General features: G+C 35.4%; 2 protein-coding genes across 3 annotated transcripts in view; one reads left to right on the top strand and one right to left on the bottom strand.

The window, feature by feature from the left end:
- Nucleotides 1–20,229, top strand: part of IMMP2L (inner mitochondrial membrane peptidase subunit 2) — a 781,125-nt gene that overhangs the window by 399,001 nt on the left and 361,895 nt on the right. The gene's annotated exons all lie outside the window — the stretch shown is intronic.
- Nucleotides 945–4,279, bottom strand: LRRN3 (leucine rich repeat neuronal 3). The gene has a single exon (XM_067563960.1). It carries the CDS (start codon nt 4,277–4,279, stop codon nt 2,153–2,155), a length of 2,127 nt encoding a protein of 708 aa, XP_067420061.1. The 3' UTR covers nt 945–2,152.

Below are 20,229 nucleotides of genomic sequence, written 5' to 3'. Positions count from 1 at the left end.
AAGCTCTGTCCAAGGTTCTGAAATCTCTTATGATGTATGAGCATGTCTAGCTGATAAATTCTGATGCCAGCCTGTGTGTGATAGTGATTCATCAGGTTTGTAAAATTTGTGTTCAGTGAAACATATTGAATTTATAAAGATCCAAATTTGGGATATTTTAAAATTAGTACTGGCGTGTTCTCCTTTCTGGTTTTAAAATCTTTTGAAAATAACTTGCACATTGTCAAAAACAACTAGGATTTAATCAGAAAGTGTCAACTTTAACTTGAAAGCGAGTTATTCATTAGTAATAGATAAAATGAGATGATTTTCTATATTAGAAATGCTTACAAGCCAATGATATTTTTACAGTATGCAACAGGTCATGAATAAGTGGAAAAGTTAAATGTCTGATTTCAGGTGGACACAAAAAACAATTAACATGAGAGCACTGGAGAATTTTAAAGTTAGGATTCTGGCCTACAAAAATGCTATCAGTCATTCAGAGAAATATTTATTTCAGATGAGTTCAGAAAGATAAAATCTATTTTAAAATATTAAAGCATAGTAATAACCAAACTGCTTTTTGCCCTATTTTTTGTTTCATACACAAGATACTTACACAATAATTTAATCATTTTTAATTTCCTAAATGTATTCTTTTCATTCCCTAAAGGGAAACTCCATTTTAACTTCTGACTTAGTTCTCAGTATTTATATACACGATCACTAACTGGAGTAAGGTAGCAATTTTGCTGATAGTTTCATCATCTGTCTTCTACTAACTGGAGGTCAGCACTCCTTTAGCATCTCATAGCTCACTTTTTGGACTACCTTTTCTATTGAATCCAGGAATAATCAGATTTACTACATCCATATAACAGAGTTAGGATTTAAATTTAGAATCAATATTCTGGTCAGCAATGTCCATTTGCTGTTTCAAGGCCTAGCCCTACTTCTAATGAACTCAATGGGAATTTTGAAGGTCATAAAGGTCAATGCAAGTGGCATTTTATTTTCAGTTTATTTATTCGTTTTATTTTCAGTTCTACTATTTCAGTGTGCATCATTCATTATTTGCATGTCACATCTTCAAAGCTGGAGAGATAAATAACCATTTATTGATGGTGGTTGCTGTTATAACATAAGTGTGCAAACCCACAGAGGGATCCAAAAGGTAAAAAAGATTGCTAAGCTCTGTTAAAAGTTGTGAGTTTTCTGTGTACCAAGCAACCCTATTAATGATTAAATTGGCCTTTTTATTGCAGCCATTTGTGTCTAATAATTAAATTAGACACATTATTTGTGTCTAATAATTAAATACAATTCTCAGACACCAAGTAAAAAAGAAATCTAACTTGGTAGTATCTCCTTGTATGTTACTCTTTGAGGTTGAGAAGGTGTGGTGTGTGTTTTAATGACCAACAGGTAAAACATGTAGTTATTACTTCTTAACCGTATGGATAACTACTTTATAAAAGTATTTATTGTGGTTTTTATTGCAGTTATACAGCCTAAAAAAACAGCAAACATTTCCTATGCAGTCAAACCTGTATTTCAACTGGAAAATATATAGAGAGATTTATCAGACATTAAAATGAATTTGTTTATTGTCAGAGAGAAGCCCGCATAGGGATTCTATTTTTTTTTGGTTTTTTTTAAGAAACAAACAAGCCAAAAACTATTTTGATTTTAATCAAAAATGTATTTTTCCTCATAAAAAATGTTTCACATACTCACTGTGTCTACTCTACAGAATTTGTCCATTTCATTACACCACGTGTCAATTATAGTTTATCTGGTCACTGCAAAAACACGCTGCTAGTGTGTGTAATACAGCACAGGAGGAGGTATTGCTGAGTTCTACTACTCTTACTTAATTAAAAAAATTACAGAAAATGTTCTTGGCTACTTGCACTGTATTCCAGACTGAAAAGTCACATGAAAGTTCTTAAAAAATGGAGTAATTGTATTTGGTTGGCACAATACCCTTAGAAGCCAGTTAGTTAAAAATCTTTTATGCTGAATCAGTACATATTCCCATTTGTCAACAGCAGCAGCAATGTCCACACTTCTGATTTCTTAAAAGTATTACTTTTGTTTGCCTTTTTACTTAGCACAAATTGCAGTCTTGTGCTTTTTGTTTCAGAAATTGTTTTATAATGTTGGTGTTTCATGACATATTAGTTGGTAGTCCTATCACAGATGCTTTTACTTCCAGTGCTGTGCTTTTCTCTTTGCCACTGTCCCAGAGACTGATTAGAGGAGGATAAAGCTCATTGAGTGAAAAGGATTGTTTCTTCAGGTAATTCCTTAAATAGCTGTGTCCTGCATCACAGTTGATTTCTTCTGAAATGCAGCTGTAGAAATATACCACACAGATGACTCCCAAGAGAACTCCAAGACCGGCAAGGAATCCGATTATGTTGGTCTTTTCATAATCTTTCACTGCAAGATCCAATCCTTTTGTGGTGACATTGACACATTGTTTTTTATTCTGCTGGTAGATGGTGGGGATGTCTATACAAATTTTGTATTCAGTTGATGGATTTAGATGAGTAAGATTATATACCTTTATATCAGATGGAATTCGAACACTCTGTGCAGCCTGAGAGTTCTCGGTCTTCAGAAAAGCAGTCCATCTAATGCTGGATTTTAGAATTTTAGAACTTGCTTTCCAAGACACCAGAATAGAATTAGATTGCACATCTTTTATTTTAATATTCAAGGATCCATTGCTGTCTTGGGGGAAAGAACCATCCACTTTAATCATAACTGATTTTAAATCTGCTCCAACTAGGTTAGTTGCTATGCATGTATATAGTCCACTTTCTTTTTGTGTTATATCACTTATGTCTAATGTTCCTTCAGAATGGACATAGTATTTATCAGTAATCATATTAGGCAAAAGTTTGTGACCTGATGGTGTTATCCAATATATTTCAGGTTCTGGTTCTGCTGTTGCTCTGCAGTGTAAGGAAACATAGCTGCCAGTTTCTAAATCCAGAGTAGAGGGAAAGCTTTCAGGTGCTATTAGTGGGAGGCAGATTTCCATCATTTCCCTAAAGTGTACCTGCCTCACATTCTGGCCTTGAAATTCTGGAGGATCCACACAAAATAATGAATCAGGCTCCATGAATCGAATGTTAGTTTTATTCATGTTAATCCAGCGGATGACACAATCACATCTGATTGGATTGCTGTGTATACTAATTTCCTTGAGGTTAGGCAAAGAGTCTATGGTGTTATGGTACAGGGCACTAAGTGCATTACTATTGAGCATGAGTGATTCTAGCTTGGGAAGTTTGTAGAATGCATTTGGATGTATGTAGGATAATCTGGGGTTATTGGTAGCTTCTATTTTTCTTAAATCTGGCAAATTATCAACAGCAAGACTATCTATAGAAATTAGTTCAGGCATGTTATTAATTCCCAACTCTTTTAGGTGCAGCATATTGCTCAAATCTCCTCTTCGTATTCTGTTAATGGGATTCTTATTTAGATCCAAAAATTTTAGATTTATAACCTTTTGAAGAGCAACATGGGGCACTTTAACAAATCTGTTGTCATAAAATGAGATGCTTTCTAAATTTTCAAGGCCAACCAAAGCATTATCAGGTATTTCAGTGAGATTTATGCCTGCTAAAACCAGGCTGCGTAGATTGATAAGAGGCTTAAAGTTCATATCTTCGATTCTGATGATCGGATTTTCACCAATCATGAGAATCTCAAGTTTAGGAATAGCTTCAAACCACTTACTGTTGATCATCTGCAGGCTATTTGAATTGAGATGAAGTCTGAGAAGATTATCAAGGCCTATAAAAGCTCCTGGTGCAATTGTGGAAAGCAAGTTGTGATTAATGTAGAGTTCTTGTAAATTGTTCAGTCCAGACAGACATTCTTCAGGCAACTCAGTAAGTTTGTTTTCCTCAAGGTACACTGAAAGAAGTTGTGGCATCTTTCTAAAGTTAATATTGGTCACTGATGATAAATTGTTTTGAGATAAATCAAGACCGGTAAGATTTATTGGAAAGTCTATTGAGTATTCAATTTTTGCAATGTTGTTAGTCTGTAGAAGTAAAACCTGTGTGTCAGCAGGTAGTCTGGATGGGAAATTAAAAAGGCCTAAATCATTACAGTCCACGGTTGGAGCCTCCATGTATATAGATCGCGGGGTAAACCATGGTCTGATCTCACATGTACATGACTGAGGACAGTCTGTTTTTTTATCTACAGCTCGTACTAATGCAATGATAGCTAGGCCAAGCAGAAAATGAATTTTGAGTGTCATGTCCTTCATCTTAACTCAAGTCTTCAGAAAAGTGATGGGCCCTTAAGCATACCACAGTTACTGGTTTTAACTTCAGTAAATGCTGGTCATTTGATAAAACAAATACTTGCATTTGTCAAATGGTGAATGCCAAAGAAGCACAAAGACTTTCTTCCTGAAAGTAAGTGGTAACCTCGTAACCACCTTGTCCAATGATAACAGGCATGTTGTGGAAATGAAGGTCACTGTCTCCTTGATGGCATAAAACTGATAAACTTTGTGAAGATGGAGCATGTATAGATGGTCAGAGAAGATTAACCAATTCATTTATTTAGTAGTGTTAACTTCAGATCCCATGATTTATTAGTGTTTGCAGGAATGACAGGATGCCCTAAAATATAAGAAGAGGAAATAATTAGTATAAAAACCTATAAAGCTATAAAGTAATTTAGCCATCTCTCTCTAACATTAATTGTTTCAAGTAATAAAAGAAAATCACTGTGGTATCTAGAGTATTTCAGTGGTATCCGTATAGCATAAATGAAGTTAATATAGTAATATGTCTTTAGACCTGTAGCTTTTCATTCATCCACTAGCGCACAAGCAAGCTGAAGATCCCAAAAGGAGAAAGAAATATCACTGAGATTTTTTGGCATATTTCAGGCTACTTTAGAATATTTTTTCTTTCCTACTGTTATCACTAAAAGCAGACTGCTGTATTGGCTTTGAATACTTAACCACTGAGCTAAATCTTGCAGAGTCTGAATATTTACTCTCTGAACATGGAGTTTATAAATATAAAGAACATAATTTATATGTAATCAAGGAAAAAAGGAACAGTTGCATTAATACACACCCAAAATGATGGTATCCTGAGACATGCCTGTGAGATATTTATACAGTAACATACAAAATTGATAATCTTGAGATTTCATCTTTTCATAATTCTTTTTATAGCTTCTATTCAGGAAGCAAGCTTGAATTTTTAAAGATATAATTGGGAGGGGAAGTATACCTTGTAATACATTGTTTGTCATACTGGAAATTCAGTCTAATTACTTCTTGTCTTATTTTTACTTGAAAAATATTACATTGCATTATGCAATAACAAAGAGAAAGTGCCTTTATTGCAATCAGAAAAAAAAACTAACAAACCACACTTAGCTGATGATGCTTTTGACTCCAATTGTGTTAGACTCTGAGCACTACTATTAAGGTGCTGAGTGTCCCCAGTCTCCACTGACTTTAATGGATATTGAGGATCCCTGTCCTTCTGAGATGTACTTAGCATCTTGCTGTATCATACCCTTAAAATGTATCCTGTCTGCAGATTTATGATAGCTTTTTCTTTCTTAGAGAAACAACTTTGAGCACATTCAAAACTACATTGTGAGAAAGCTTTGATGTCTTTATGCATGAAATGGTACACACACTACTGCATTTATTTTAAAACAGACAGACTATGTACGAAAGCTCGCCATACAGTATATGTCTCTGGGGTCAACCGTAATTTATACATTTTTCTACCTTTGTCTTTTACTTCTAGTATTAAAATTCACAATGGCAAAGTTTACAAGCTTTAAGATAAGGTCAATGCTTCACTGATATTGATGAATGCATTTTGAGATGTCACTGGTATGGACAGACAGAAACACTATATACTTGGCAAAAAGGTTCCTGTCTTCAGAGAGGTACAGTGTTTAAAGTCGGAACTAGCATCTGATTTGGCTCTTTCCCTTCATTTGTTGGCACCAAGTCTTTATCTATAAAACTGACTTGCAAGTTACAGATAACTAGTAAGTGTTCTGCTAGTGATAAACGCTATCTTAAATTAAAATTGCTGAAGTAAGTATGAGAGGCATATTGGAAATTCTCCATCCTTTCCTTTCTCTCCTGTTGAAGGAATGTCTATTGATTGTGTCCAGTTCACTTATTTTAAGATCCAACTTATTGCCTATATTCTCCTTATTTTAAAATATTTGCCTTCTGTATCTTATTTGCATCTTATCCATTCCATAGTGTATATATAATTTTAGTTGGTTGCATTAACAAATATATGTTCTTTGGTTTGTTTGGAGTAAAATGGTGGCCTTTAAAAAGTTGTCAGTTTTATTTAAGATAAATAGATACGGTTATTTTAGTATCTCCAGCATTCTCTTTAACTTCCTCATGCTTACTGCAGCAAATGCTTGATTACTATAAATACCAAAGTTAAATAACTTAAAATAATTATTTAATTATCTAAGACATTTGGCAAGTTTTTGAGGTCTACTCTTTGCATACATATAAAGCTTTTTCATCACTTAACTTACCATATAAATGTATTAAGAAAATGAGCAGAAAATGTGTGAGCTAAACATACAGAAAACATTCTGCTGTTTTGGAGTTTTATAATACATTTTTATGGCAATGGTCCAGTTCATCCTGTAATGTAAAGAAACACTGATACAAAATAAGATAATCAAAATATAATTTGTTCCTTCTTTTCTTGAAATGAGGTAAACTTTAGATTACAAAGAAATAAACATATGTCTGGTCAGTTAATTAGGTAACTATGGGCTTGTCTAGATGGAGAGTTAATGTGCAAAAAGCTGGGAAGTAATTCGACAGTGCTGTAGCATGTTGCACACTAAGTTGCCATGTGGACCCTGCTGCTGTGCACTAACTCCCCAGGCAAATCCTCACATTACTAATTTATAGTCTGGAAGCGTAATGTAAAAAATATCATTCTGTGGGCAAGTTAGTGATAGAAATGTAAAGAAGATATCATTTGATTCATAAAGATCTACAGAATCATAATTTCAGTGGTGTCACTCTCTGTGGCACAGCAGGGGGACTCACTGCCCCCCAGCCTCCAGCTGCAGGTCTTCTGGTTGGTGGAATTTTTGATAATATAATGTTGTTTGAAATGCGTTGAATTGGGTATCATTCAAAAGGCCTTTCTTTCATGAGCACCATGGTACCAAACATGAAAAACCTAGAAAAAGTATGTAGATATATATATTAGATAAAATGTTTAAAAATCAACACTTTTAATTACACTTCAACACAGGGATGCATTGCCCACATTAAAGAGGACATTGATCTTTGGAAATCCTAGGGAAGTTCGCCTTGTAGGACTGAAAACATTTAGTCATCAAAGTCATCATCAGTGTCGTCTCCATCTAGGGCACCACCGCTAGACATGTTGTCACACTGATCTTCATCTGTGCCATACTTGCACATCTTCATGTAAGGCAGGCTGCTGGCCGAACAATTGTGGACTGGTGAGCATTTGGTCTTTACACAAGAGCATTTTATTAGCTGAAGGATTGTTTAAGGAGTGAATGGTATTTCACACATTGCTGCTGTGATCAGTCCATTCTTCAAGACCCATCCATACCCTATGGGGGGATAGTTTTGGATGTGCCCAATCATCTGGAGCCATTATATTGCTTGATGATTTGCTCTCTTGATAGCAGGTATAAATGCACCCTTTGTCAGTGGCAATTTTTTCTCCAGATGCTTCTTGGAAAACATCCACCAAAGTAGCTCCAGAAATGTCATAATGTTGGTCTTCAAATGGTAAGCATGGCATACGAATACTTCCAGTGCATTTATGATCTAATCAGTAACTCTCAACCATTCCAAGCTCCTTCAGAGCAAGGAGAGAGTCATCGGTGGCTGAATCAAATGCCTTCCAGTAAGGTAATTTCCAGTCAACCTTCCACTAGTGTCACATCCAGAAAGGGCATGGAAACCTGGCAGTGTGGCAGCTTTTAATGGTCCAAGTGACAGGAACACATCTCTGCGGGATATAAAATGATTCAGTCCCCCAGCAGCAGGCCTCAAAAACAAAATATTGAGGAAGTCTTGGGTAGCATCTCAAGAGATCACTGAAACATCTGTGCCTTGAGCAAAGATCTGGAGTTTAGTAGCACTTTTCTCTCTGGCACTGATGGCATGCAAGATAATTTTAGCATCAGCTCCTCATGAGAATGCTGAACAAACCAGTGTCAGATAGCACCTTCATTATGCCATGGAACAATGAAATTCTTCAAGCAATTTTTTGTGTGCTGGAGCATTTTTCCTGCAAAATATACAGCTAACTAATCCTTCTTGGGAATATGAAGCAGTAACTTCTTCATTGTGACACTGGAGATGTTCACAGAGTCAATTATTTTGTACTGGACAGGTGCAATTTTATGTAGCCTCTTCTTTCTGGTGATATATTAATTGATTCCTCTGCATACATGTCAAACACAAGTGGATTTTGTCATTGGTCCAATATTTTCTATGTAGGCTCATACATGTTGGTAGGTACTAACAATTTCTGGTTTGTTGAGAGATTGTGTCAACTGTGCCGTTGATGATTGCTACACTGAAGGCCTGTGTTGGCATAAATTACCCTCATGATGTCAGGAGGTGCTGAATTAAGAAGATCTTGCAAGATATGCATTAGTTTGCTTTTGGCGAGTCACACAGGAATATCAATTGTGGTTCCACGGAGAACTTGTACTTTCCCAAAGTCTCACATAGATCAACATCATGTTGAGAACTGAGCATGATCAGGAGATGAGCAAAGAATGATCTGTCAGTGGTTGGTTCTGTTATTGTCCCTGCCACCTTCACTCTGACATTCTTCTTTGCATTCGAGCATAGCTTTAGTCTGCCCTTCTTGATTGGAGCCCATAGAGTGATGGAGCTTTGTATAATTCTTTGGGTTTTGAAGGCTTCATACAAGTCATGAGCCAAAGTATCCATTCAACTGGCATCTTTAGCTAGCTTGTCACTGAAGACATGATATTCATGAGCTCCAGTCCATCACACACAAATGGGTTGTCAGTGCAAGTAAGCTCATCCTCTAGCTTTAAAATTGTCCTTTCTTGGCATTTAACACCACCAAATGAATCTAGATGGTGTTTGGTTACTTCTGGGGAAAATCCTAGCTATGCTTAATGTTTTGTTTGAAATTCAATGGTGTTCAGAGGGTGTCAGAAAAAACAGAAAAGAGCACTTGGATGCTGTGGTATGCGCTCCAAAACCCCTTGACTTTCATTACTCTATTTTTGTATTCTAGGGCTTCATCTAAACTAAGTGCACAAAAGGGAAGTGGCAACTTTTTAACAATCTGTTTTCCTTTTCAAAAGGAAAGGGCAGACTTTTCTAAGCTTCTTATTTCAGTGCGTTACCTGGCAATCATCACAGTATAATTGGTTAAATCTAAAGATAAAAATTATTTTTAAAGCAAAATAGTCTTCCAGCTGGCACTTCTCGTGGCATCTTCAACTTTTTCCTGATGCTTGATGTAATTCCTCTCCAACTTCGCCAAATTCGGTTTATAGGTGCACATCTTATAGTGTGTAGCCATTACGTTGATAAATTGCCCTTAATAAATGCATCCATTGTCAATGGCAATTTTTCTCTGTTTGCCTGCTTCTTGGAAAACATCCACCAACGTATGGTAAGGTGCCTCCAAGCAGTGTGTTTAACCAGGTCGTCTGCTTTGGTATTTTCCAAAGATCTAATTACTAGTCAGTACTCTGTCTCCCCATTGATGCCTAAAAATGACCAAGACCAAAGTAAAAATGAGGACTTTGTAATACATTACTTTGGGATTTGTAATTCATTATGTTTTGTAATGTAACTCTGTTCATACCATTTGCAGATGGAGCCCAGTATTTTCTACTGGATGTTGACATCTTAACCAGTATCTTATTACAACTATTTTGTCATAATAAAAAAATTGATAATCAGTACCACTGAACTGCCAGTGATGGCAAACCAACTTGAAGCACTCCTTCCATTTATAGTCACCTGTAACATTAAAAAATTAAATAAGCTATCACATTCTAAGCATTAGCTGATAACATACTGTCAGTCGAGGCCCACAATTTAATTTTGTGAAGGCTGCATGTTTGACATGCTTGTATTAAAATATAATTTTAAAATGTTGATTTTTAAACATTTTCTCCAATATATATTTACATAATTGTTCTAGGTTAGTCATATTTAGTACTATTGTGTTTGTGGGAGGAAAGAGCTTTTGAATGATGCCCAATTCAACAAATTTCCATCGACATTATATTATCAAAAATATCTATCAGCCAGAGGAGCTGGAAGCTGGGAGTCAGGGGAGAGGAGCAAGTTCTCCCCTAACATACCGCAGAAGATGCCACAATTGAAATAATTATTCTGTAGATTTTTGCGAATCAAATGATGCCTACCTTACCTTTCTCTCATTAACTTTCCCATAGAATTACACAGTCCCAGGCTGTTAGTTCCCAGTCCTGCAAGATCCATGCATGCACACCCCTGTTTCTATGTGCTGCCCCATTTACTAATAGTCATCTGTAGAGATCAGCTTGCAGGGCCAAGTCCTTGTAACCAAACTATGTTTCAAAATGCACAGATGTAACTCCCTATGTTGAGAACAGGGTTAAAAAGATGGGCCCAGTCCTAAAGTCCCTGCTTGGGTGAATCTCCTATTGATTGCTGGTATTCTACTCACGGTATTTAATTACAATAATTTCTGTGGAATTCAAACTTTTTTATAAGGATGAAAAATGCAAATCTAAACTAGTTGTATTTGAATAGTCATTAGAAATTTTATCTGCAGCCAGATTCAGAAATGGACTTAGGGAAGTCCCAGGTTTCTGTGCCACTGGTATTTGCCAAACTCCTATTCAGCTGCTGCTGAACTGTGTTGGTGCCTAAACTCACTTGGTGACCATTTTTGCAATCAAACATCCCTAGATGCCATTGTTCTGGCCTCTGGCTGACTCTACTCCTGCCTGACTCCAGGCAGTTGGATGCTTAGCTCCCAGTCTGAGCCCCAGAGCAATCCACATGCCTAAGGCCCTTTGTGAATCTAGTCCTAAGTGACCTCAGAATTGGGCCAAATCAATCTGGTTGATAATCATTGTCAAGCCAAGTCCATTCATTTTCTCCATTCGTACAAAGCTAATTATACTCCTACAGTAGCTGTAGGTGATAAAATTAAAAAACAAAATACAAACTAGGAAGACTAGATTTTACTCTTAGCTTTGTCTGGCTAATTCTTTAACTTCTCGTTTGAAAGCAATTATTGTGTTTGGGCATTTCTCTGTTTGTTCTACATGTTGTAACAAACAGCTCTGTCACTTGTATACTAATTGCAGGAAATCTAATTGACATTGTTCCACTAGAGTCTGACACAAATTGATTGGTTTCTAAAAACCTATGTGGGGATGATCCAAGGACTGGTTTCCTTGTTGTGATTCAGTGAAGAGTACAAACTCAAGTACCACATCCCTTGGTTTGTCTGAGGAAGCTTTAAAAATGTTTGACTCATTCAGTAACACAGTAGCTTTTAATAATATACATTCATCCCTATACTCGGGCCAAGCAAGCATTCATTAAAATAATATTTTGCTGATAGTTTATTTGGACTTTTACATTAGACAGTTAATTGCTCTCTATTGGGATTAAAAAAGATAAAGGAGAACCAACTGGATAAAAGAGTCTAAGTGAGTATGGCACCGATCTTTCACTGAGATTTAATGAGTTGGGTATTTAACTCACTCAGACACCTTTGAAACTCCCAGGTAAAGTGATTTAGGCGAACAGCTCCCAGCTCTCAGTGGGAGTTAAGAGTCTAACTCACTTTGGCGTTTATGAGAAACCCAGCCATATCTGAAAGAGAGAAACAAAAACCTCTTTGTGTTTTCTTATAAATAAGAATACTTTTCATTTAGGCTAGGTAAAATCTTTTGCCTGCGGATCATCACCTTCTTTACAAACATCAGTTTAGACTCACTTAGGGGAAGCGTTGTCATTCCTTTTCTACAGTAGAGGACATTCAGGCACAGAAAGATTGTTCTACAATCAAAGTCCCACAGGACATCTGTGGCAGAGTCAAAGAAAATACCTAAAACGCTTGACTCTCAGCCTTGAGTTTTAACCACAAAACTCATCCTTAGCAGATACCATGTTTCATTTTAAAAGGCATGTGTTTTTGGTTTTAAATAATGTTACACTTCAGACAGCTTTGAAAATGTTCCTGGGCACTTCCTGTATTTAAAATTGAGTTATTATTTATTACTAATATCATATTAAATATTTATTTAGTACTATGCGTATGCAAGGTGCTTTACTTACTGCACATACTGGAAATCCTTATCAACATATTTAACTTTATGCACGTGAGAAGCCCCTTTAGCTTCAGGTTTGCGCAATCAGGATCATAGTGTATAAGGACGTGGCCACGGCCCCAAAGAGCTTACTGACTGACATCTGGTTCTAGCAAAGACTTACATTCGTTCTTTGCTTTTAATATATGAGTAGTCAGCTACTCGGCTTGATTTTAGAGAGCTTATTTGCATGCGTAAAGTTAAACCTATGTATACATTTTTGCAGGATTGAGCCTTGATATGTCATGAAAAGAGAAGATGTTCGGGTGATAACATGGGAGAGGGAAGGAAGTAGGCAACGTACAGAACAAGACTACAGGTGTGTTTGGGTGGTCAAGTGTGTGTCAAGGTTGCAGGTATTTTTTAATATAATTACATTTTTATGTATGTCTTCAGGGTAGCATACTGAACGAGAAAGCAGCAAATTCCTGGATTCCTAATGTAGATTTTTGGTGCTGTACCAGGAAACCAAAGCACAGAATCAAGTTGTGCAGCATTCATGAATTATGTATAAAATGATATGCAGAAGGTAAAATGTTTCTTACTCTGACAGGCCATTGTGAACTTTGTGTATGTCAGCTGATTGTATTGATTTTTTTGGGAGGTGTGTGATTTTGTTCTAACCGTGAACAGAGCTACAAGGCACTTCAAAGTCAGAAGTCAGCTGCAATTTGCTGGTTAAAAATTAACTTGCACATAAAATTGGTATTTTACATTCAACGTTAGAGTGTGCAAATTTCATAAAAAATGAAGCCTTACAGAATTAAATGTTTATATTGGAAAGTAAGCACTCAATTCTGTATGGCTTCATTTTTTTAATGATAAAAGAAATGTGCAGCCTCTCTACTGTTGAATGCAAAATACCATTTGTGTGTGTGTGTATGTGAGAGCAGAGAGAGATTATTTATTCTTCATGTACCTATTCAAGATTTATATTGCATACGCAGTATTGGATGGACTATGAAAATAGATACTCAGGTATACTGGAAGATTTTTGTGAACACTAATATGCTTCTGGCAAAGAGGTTATCTAGCACTACTATTTGTCAACTAAAACTCATATACTGGGAAATTATCAAACTTGTCATTTTCTTGCTGTAGTGGAATTAGACATTTCCTGCTTAATACAGATTTATTAGATGATTTTATTCTAAGGTAAAATGGTTTTATTCTAGAGTAAGATCTTTTTCTAAGGTAAGATTCTCCTGAACACCTTGACTGGCACTTCTGTTCTCCATTTAACATTGCCAATAATAGTAAACAAAGGGGACTCCCCCCCCCCCCCCCTTCAATTCCAATAAAAATTCCAAACCAAAATTTTCCTACTTTAAATTACCATTACTTCTAACGTTTCAAAGCTGAAATACTTTGATAAATTAGATCTTTGAGCAGCCCTATCTTTTTTTTAGGGGAATTATCTACAAGTCCTTGCTTAGTTTTATTCAGTCCATACTCTCACAAAAAACTCCCATTTCAACAGAAGATTTTCCTGAATAAGGACTGATTAAAATCTGAGTAAAGCATTTTGTATATGGCCTTAATAGAAATGGATAAACTTAAATTTGTAATTTTAAAAGTAGTCATAAGAAACACAAAGATAAACAGAAGGGCTAGGAGAATTTATTCTGTTCTTTTGAGCAATTTGTATGGCTTTTGCTAAATTTCTTAAAAACACACATTCAAGTATTGCTGTTTTATCAACATTTAATTTAAATGAGAAATTACACAGATTTATTAAATAGGAATTTTGTTGTGATAGCTTTTTTGTTTATGAGCTAGTAAAGAACTCTCATGTCTTTTATGTTGTAAAGAATGCTTAAATGAAAGTGAATAGAGCAATCAGTAACTCTTCCCTTAGTGAATATACACTGGCTCATCTAATTTTATACAGACATATAAGAATGCAAAACAAAGGCCTCCATGATGTCTGCTGCTATTTCCTTAAACCTCTAAGTATTGTTTATGCTTTTAATATTGTCGTTATTTACTTAAGGTTCTAACTTGAACCTGATCTAAATCTTTATTAGCAGGTTTATTATCCTCTTTGGAAGTCCTTTGCCACTATGAATTCTACTTTTTGAAATCCACCCAGGCTTCTCTATTAGATATTATAGCCATGTCAGTTGTTTTTGAAACAAATAAGTTCTGTACTCTTTGAAAGTGTGTGACCCTTTTCAGACTAATTATCTGTTCTGTAAGCAGTGATTGTTATGCCTTAATTAGGTTTGTTTCGCTTTCTGTCATTGATTCACAAGGGGGCGTTGCCATTATTTGAGCTGGAGAAGACATGCAGGGAATGGATACACTGAGCATTGCTTCTCATCACTGAAGCAAAAGACAGCTAAGAACCAAGTCAGAGTGGGCAGAAAGGAAAAGAAACATGTCAGGCTTTGGCAATCTTTCTTTTCCACTTCAGCAGTTAGGGAGACAGTGATAAAAAGTAAAAATGCAGCAGTTACACTGTAATATGCCCTGTTGGCAATAAGGCAAACATTTCAATTCACAAGGAGCAATTTAGAGGTGGCTAGCATTTTCAAAACACAGCTGCTCATACAAAGTTTCCTTTCAAATACATCCATTGAAAGAGGCATTTCTCAATTCCTGCCATTAGAACCATTTTCAGCTGTTTCACCGGACAACAATTCTGAACATGTCACTAAACCATAAACTAGGAAAGGGAAGATTTTGTACGTTGCTTTATTATAATTACAGCACTAAGCAAAGATTCATTTTTTAAAATAAAAAATGGGAAAATTGTGCATGTCTGAGTTGTGACAGATGGAATGTGACACACGCTGAATTGATGAGAATATGTGCTTCTTATTTTTCCTTTTGAACACACAATGGACACTTTCTTTGGGTATATTTTGTTATTAATGTTATAAGAAAAATTCAGATAGAAAACTATTGGTAACCAGAAGCAACCTTTTATTTACAGTTAAAATCCCTATTTATTTGGCATATTTGACGAATTAGATACAAAGTGGAATGGAAATTTTTTTGATGAGCTATCAGCAGCTCTAAGGTAATTGATGCAGTTTCAGGGTAAACTAGCAAAAGACATTTTATTCAAACAGATACTTTGTAATAGGACTGGCCCTGGGATAAGGAATGGATTTCACCTGCTCAGTCCCTTGTGCTTCAACTGCTTACAGTCCAGTTGCTTTGGCTTTGAGAAGAAGGTGAAATGGATTTCAACCCAACTACATTATCTTGCTTTCTTTTCTTCTCCAAGATGGGATATGGGAGTAGTTTGTGTAGAATTCTGCTGCTTCTTATAGACGTGATCCTAACAGTTGAGGAGAAAGGGGACTGTTATATGTTCTCATTCGAAAAACATGGGTCAAGATTTTCAGAAGTGACCATTAATTCAGGGTAGCTCAGTTTCGAGGTGTCCAGCTTGAAATACCTTAGAGGTGCCTGCTTTTTAGAGGCTGGGTGCTCAACACTTTCTGAAAATCAAGCTTCTTTCAGGTGTCTTTAGATGAATGCCCCACAATTGGGGCACCCAAAATCATTGGTCATGTTTGACAATTTTAGCTGTGGTTATTGTTTATTGGGATTTTTTTTTTAAACTTGGCAGATTCTAATCTGTCTTCAAATGGTTTATTTCTGAAACTAAAGTTTGCAGTGCTCAGCATTTACTTAAGATGTGAGGTGCAAAGAAGACAGCAAACCCTTTGTAGTTAGCAGATTGATATACAATGGAAGCAATTTACAGTGGGTGAATAAGTTACTTTAGCATGTATGTTTGGTCTTACTTTGTGACCTTCTTACACCATTCTCTTTCTTTCTCTTTCCTTCCCTTGACTAGATTTTCCCTGAGGGAAAGCCAAAGGCTTAAAATGTTTTGTATACAAATAAGGCAGGATAAACTCTCTCATTTTAGGATATTACAGGAAAACAGTCAGAGGAATTATTGCATCATAAATGCTTTATACCTGCAGACATCTCATGTATTTTGAGATTTCCTTTAATCTTAAAATAAAGATCGTTTCTGGAAAACAGATGCATAGGAATTTACAGTATTAAATAGGCCTACTGTTTCTCTTCTTTTAGTTGGATCCGATTCACGAATGCGTTCACCTTCACTATACGCTGGAGTAAATCAACTGATATCTGTGGACAGGTATAGAACTAGAACAAGGCAGTGGTATATCAGGACCCTATAGCAGAAATTATCTCCATTCCCTTAGGACTTCTTGTAGTGTTTTGAAAAGCATTATAGTAATTAAAATGTATAGCAGTGGAAAATAAAGTAACTCAAATAGTAGAATTAACATGATATTGGTATCCTCTATTAGAAATGCAGTAGAGTAACATGCAGTGTACATGAATGTTCACGTATCCTAAAGAATTAGATTGCATGTGTTCTGTTGGAAGAACATTCCAAAAGACTTGGATAAGCAGTTGATAAAGGACATTTCTTAAGGATTTGAGAAACTTTAATACATCACATCCTCTGCCTCACTTATTTTGAAGCAGGTTGCCAGTGTCTGGTAAAAGCTAGACCGGGTAAGTGGCAATTAGCTATGTGGGCATTTGCCTGAAGGAAACAGGAAAGGTAAGGTGTACTGCCAGCCACAGTATTTAATTTTACTATAGCAAACTATTTTATTTACTATAGAAAACTACCACATGAGTTCATGCCAGGGAATCCTGGATTAGTTTTCCCAATATTTTAGATTTCCTCTATATAGATGTCTGTCTCATATGCCTTTCAGATTTAATTGAATACTTTCTACCCATTGGGCATTTCTGACCGTTTGTCTGAGTGGTATAGCAAAATGAAGGGTGGAGAAGCAGAGTCCCTTAAAGGATATTTGCCAAGGGAAATCTTTACTTTAATCACTATAAAACCACCTCATTTCCTGAATTTTGATGAGTTACATTTCTTTTATGATCCCAGTATAAAGTATACAAACAATTTGGCAGGTGAGGTATTTAAATGAGTGGAGATAAAATGTAAAATGATACGAGCATGTTAAAAAGCAAAGGCTTTAATTAAATTAGAAATAAATTGTGGACGAGCTATGCAATTCTGTTCTTTGCTGCTCACTTACAGTGTTTTAAGTCGGTGTAGTGATTAGACTCTCTTTAGTGAATTGCATCTTTTTGGACTAATTATGAAAGCAACTTTAAAATGAATTTGAAATATGATTAGCTTATGTGATTCCTTCTTTAAATATCATATGGTGATGTTATAATGTTATGTATAATTCTGTCAGTAATGTATTACCTATATTGATTCCTAAAGGATTTTAGTTGCTCTTACAATAAAAACGTTAATATTTATGCATATATATATATATTTATCTAAGTGTGGAAGTCAGGGATGTACAGTGTTGTATAAAAGACAAGTTCAAAGAGAAATAGTGAGAGTGTTCAAGAAATAGATTAGAAGGAGAATTTTTCCAAATACTTATAACTTTGGGTTTCTTCTTGTTACGTTGTTTTATGTTATCATTGGTGTGCTGTATGAATGTTTCACTATCTAACTGACTTCTCTGTTGTAGTCAGTAAAAGGTACAGAACAATTATGCCAGATTCAGTACCACTGTGGATTGTGAGGATCTTTTATTGGATTGGTTTCAGTTGGTGAAAGAGACAAGCTTTCGAGCTTACACAGAGCTCTTCTTTAGGTCTGGGACCAACATGGTTACAACTACACAACAAACAATTGTGGATTGAGAAAGTTATAGTTTATTTTAATTTTTTAGATGCATCCATACAGACTCAACTTTCTTTTGCCAGTCATCATGTCAGCATTGGAAAGCATTTACTGACAGTTACTAAGGCAAGTAGTCAGCCGGGAAACAGTCAAATTCTGGGTGTGGTTGATTGTACCAGTTACCAGATGCTTCAAGCAGATGGCCAGCACTAAAGATAAGAGAGCCACTTTTGGCATGATTTTACTAATGGCACCAAATCCATACAGGGCAAATAAAGTGCTTCTGGCTGTTAAAATAGTCTAGTCAGTTTCAAACAATTGCTGGCAAAAAACTATATTTGATATTTTCTTCTTTACGGCTCCTAAAACATGAATAATAAACATGCACCTAACATTGAGAATTGGATTCCCTTAGGTAGCTGCATTAAAGATGGAGAAAAAGAGTGATTTAGTTTGGTCATTTGGTTGTGGTTGTCATATCATATTTCCCCCTAAATATGTTAACTTCTGAATTTTGATTTATTTAGCACTCAGCGGAACACAGATCCTTAGGCACTATAATAAAGTAGCCATCATAGCAGAATCAGACTTTATTTTGGTTATTGCTTCACTTGTGTATTTTTTTCAAAGAGTAGGGTTTAGGTTTAAAAGAGGGATAATGATGTGTTTATTATCTGACGGTTTGTTTCATGTTCATTTAATATATTTTATATTGTCAGTTTTTTTAATATCTGGAATGACTTTCAGGCCTTTGATGTTTAGTTATTTTCCCTTTCAATAGTGGAAGTACTGCCAATTGATTCATTTTGGGAGAGGGATGTATGAGTGTTAAATATCCTTTTTTTCTAAAGAGAGAAATCATCTCGACTGTGTGCTATATTGCTTAAATTAGAAAACCCTTAAAAACCTAAAGATGCAATGTGACTATAATTTGTATCAGCAGAATCAACATCCCAACTAGTTCTTAATGTGTTCTCTTAATATACTACACAGGGTCTAGTTTAAGCAGTATAAACTGAAGAATTTGTATCTTTTGGCCTAATGATAAATGGAAATTTCCACCAAAAAGCAATATTAATTTCATTTTGATGTGTTAAAATAGAGGATGAATGACAATGTTTTATATGACATGTATTTTTCCCTGGTAATTTAGGTCCAATTTCTTTTACTTTATGATTTGGGGTGATTAATTTTATCCTGAGCCACAGTGGGAAACAGGTTTACAATGGGCTGTTAAACATAAATGGGTATTTTTAACTTTGCTTGAGGCACTGTGAAGAAGTGGATTGATGAAAAGACAGTTATGGGATGCTAAAATTGACAAGTGATCATTTGTAAAGCAGAAATTACTCGTTAGAATATTCTTTGTAAAGAATGGGAAGTGTAAGTTCTGGTCTCTGCAGTGTTTTATATTAGTTGGAGTGATTTATTCATGCTCATAAATTACCAGCTGGTAGAGATACTGTCATTTCTAATTCCAGAAAGAATTTTGATTTGTATTTGTTTTTAATTATAGTTTTTGCTCAGTTGAGCACTTCATTAATAATATTACATGTTAAGTTGATTTTTGTACATGATTAGCAAAACAAATGATATTTCCAAATTTGAAGTTATTGTCATTTCATGCCTATATGAATATATTCAAACACTTCGTCAGCCCTAATCCACTATAGGATTATTATGGTTCCTTTCGTTCTCTCAGGAACAGATACATTAGAATGCAAATCTTTTTTTTTTTTTTTTTAAAGAGCAAAAGGGGAAGGATAAATACAATATACTGCACATATAATTAAATCCAATATCACTTTTCTAGATTTGGTATTGAAGGTGAATTAATCATACTCTTCCAGAAACATTGACTGACTCTCCTTAAAGTCTTCTTGCTTTTCTTTTAAACTAAAGGTAATTTGTGTCCAAGTTTGCTAACTCACTTAACCCATTGTACCTCTCTTACAGCCAATTTCCAATTTTTTTTAGTATAATCCTTTTAGTACTTGCTGTTTAAAAGATTTTTTTTTTCCGTGCTTTGTTTAAATTGACAGTGACTCAAATCCCTTAATATTAGATGATTTGGCTCACTAGCAATGTCACCGGCTGGGATAACTTTAATTTAATTTGTTCCCTAAAAGACCGAGAACATAACCATATCATAAATTTGT

Source organism: Emydura macquarii, unplaced genomic scaffold (assembly GCF_026122565.2).
Source record: "Emydura macquarii macquarii isolate MOO-44397 ecotype Brisbane River unplaced genomic scaffold, CSIRO-AGI_Emac_v2 contig_2636, whole genome shotgun sequence".
NCBI lineage: Eukaryota > Metazoa > Chordata > Testudines > Chelidae > Emydura > Emydura macquarii.
Note: the sequence above shows the minus strand (reverse complement) of the source record. Positions and strands in the feature narration are given on the sequence as shown.

Bases quoted from the DNA above. Each gene is read 5' to 3' on its own strand.
- LRRN3 (XM_067563960.1), bottom strand. From the start codon at position 4,279: ATGAAGGACATGACACTCAAAATTCATTTTCTGCTTGGCCTAGCTATC.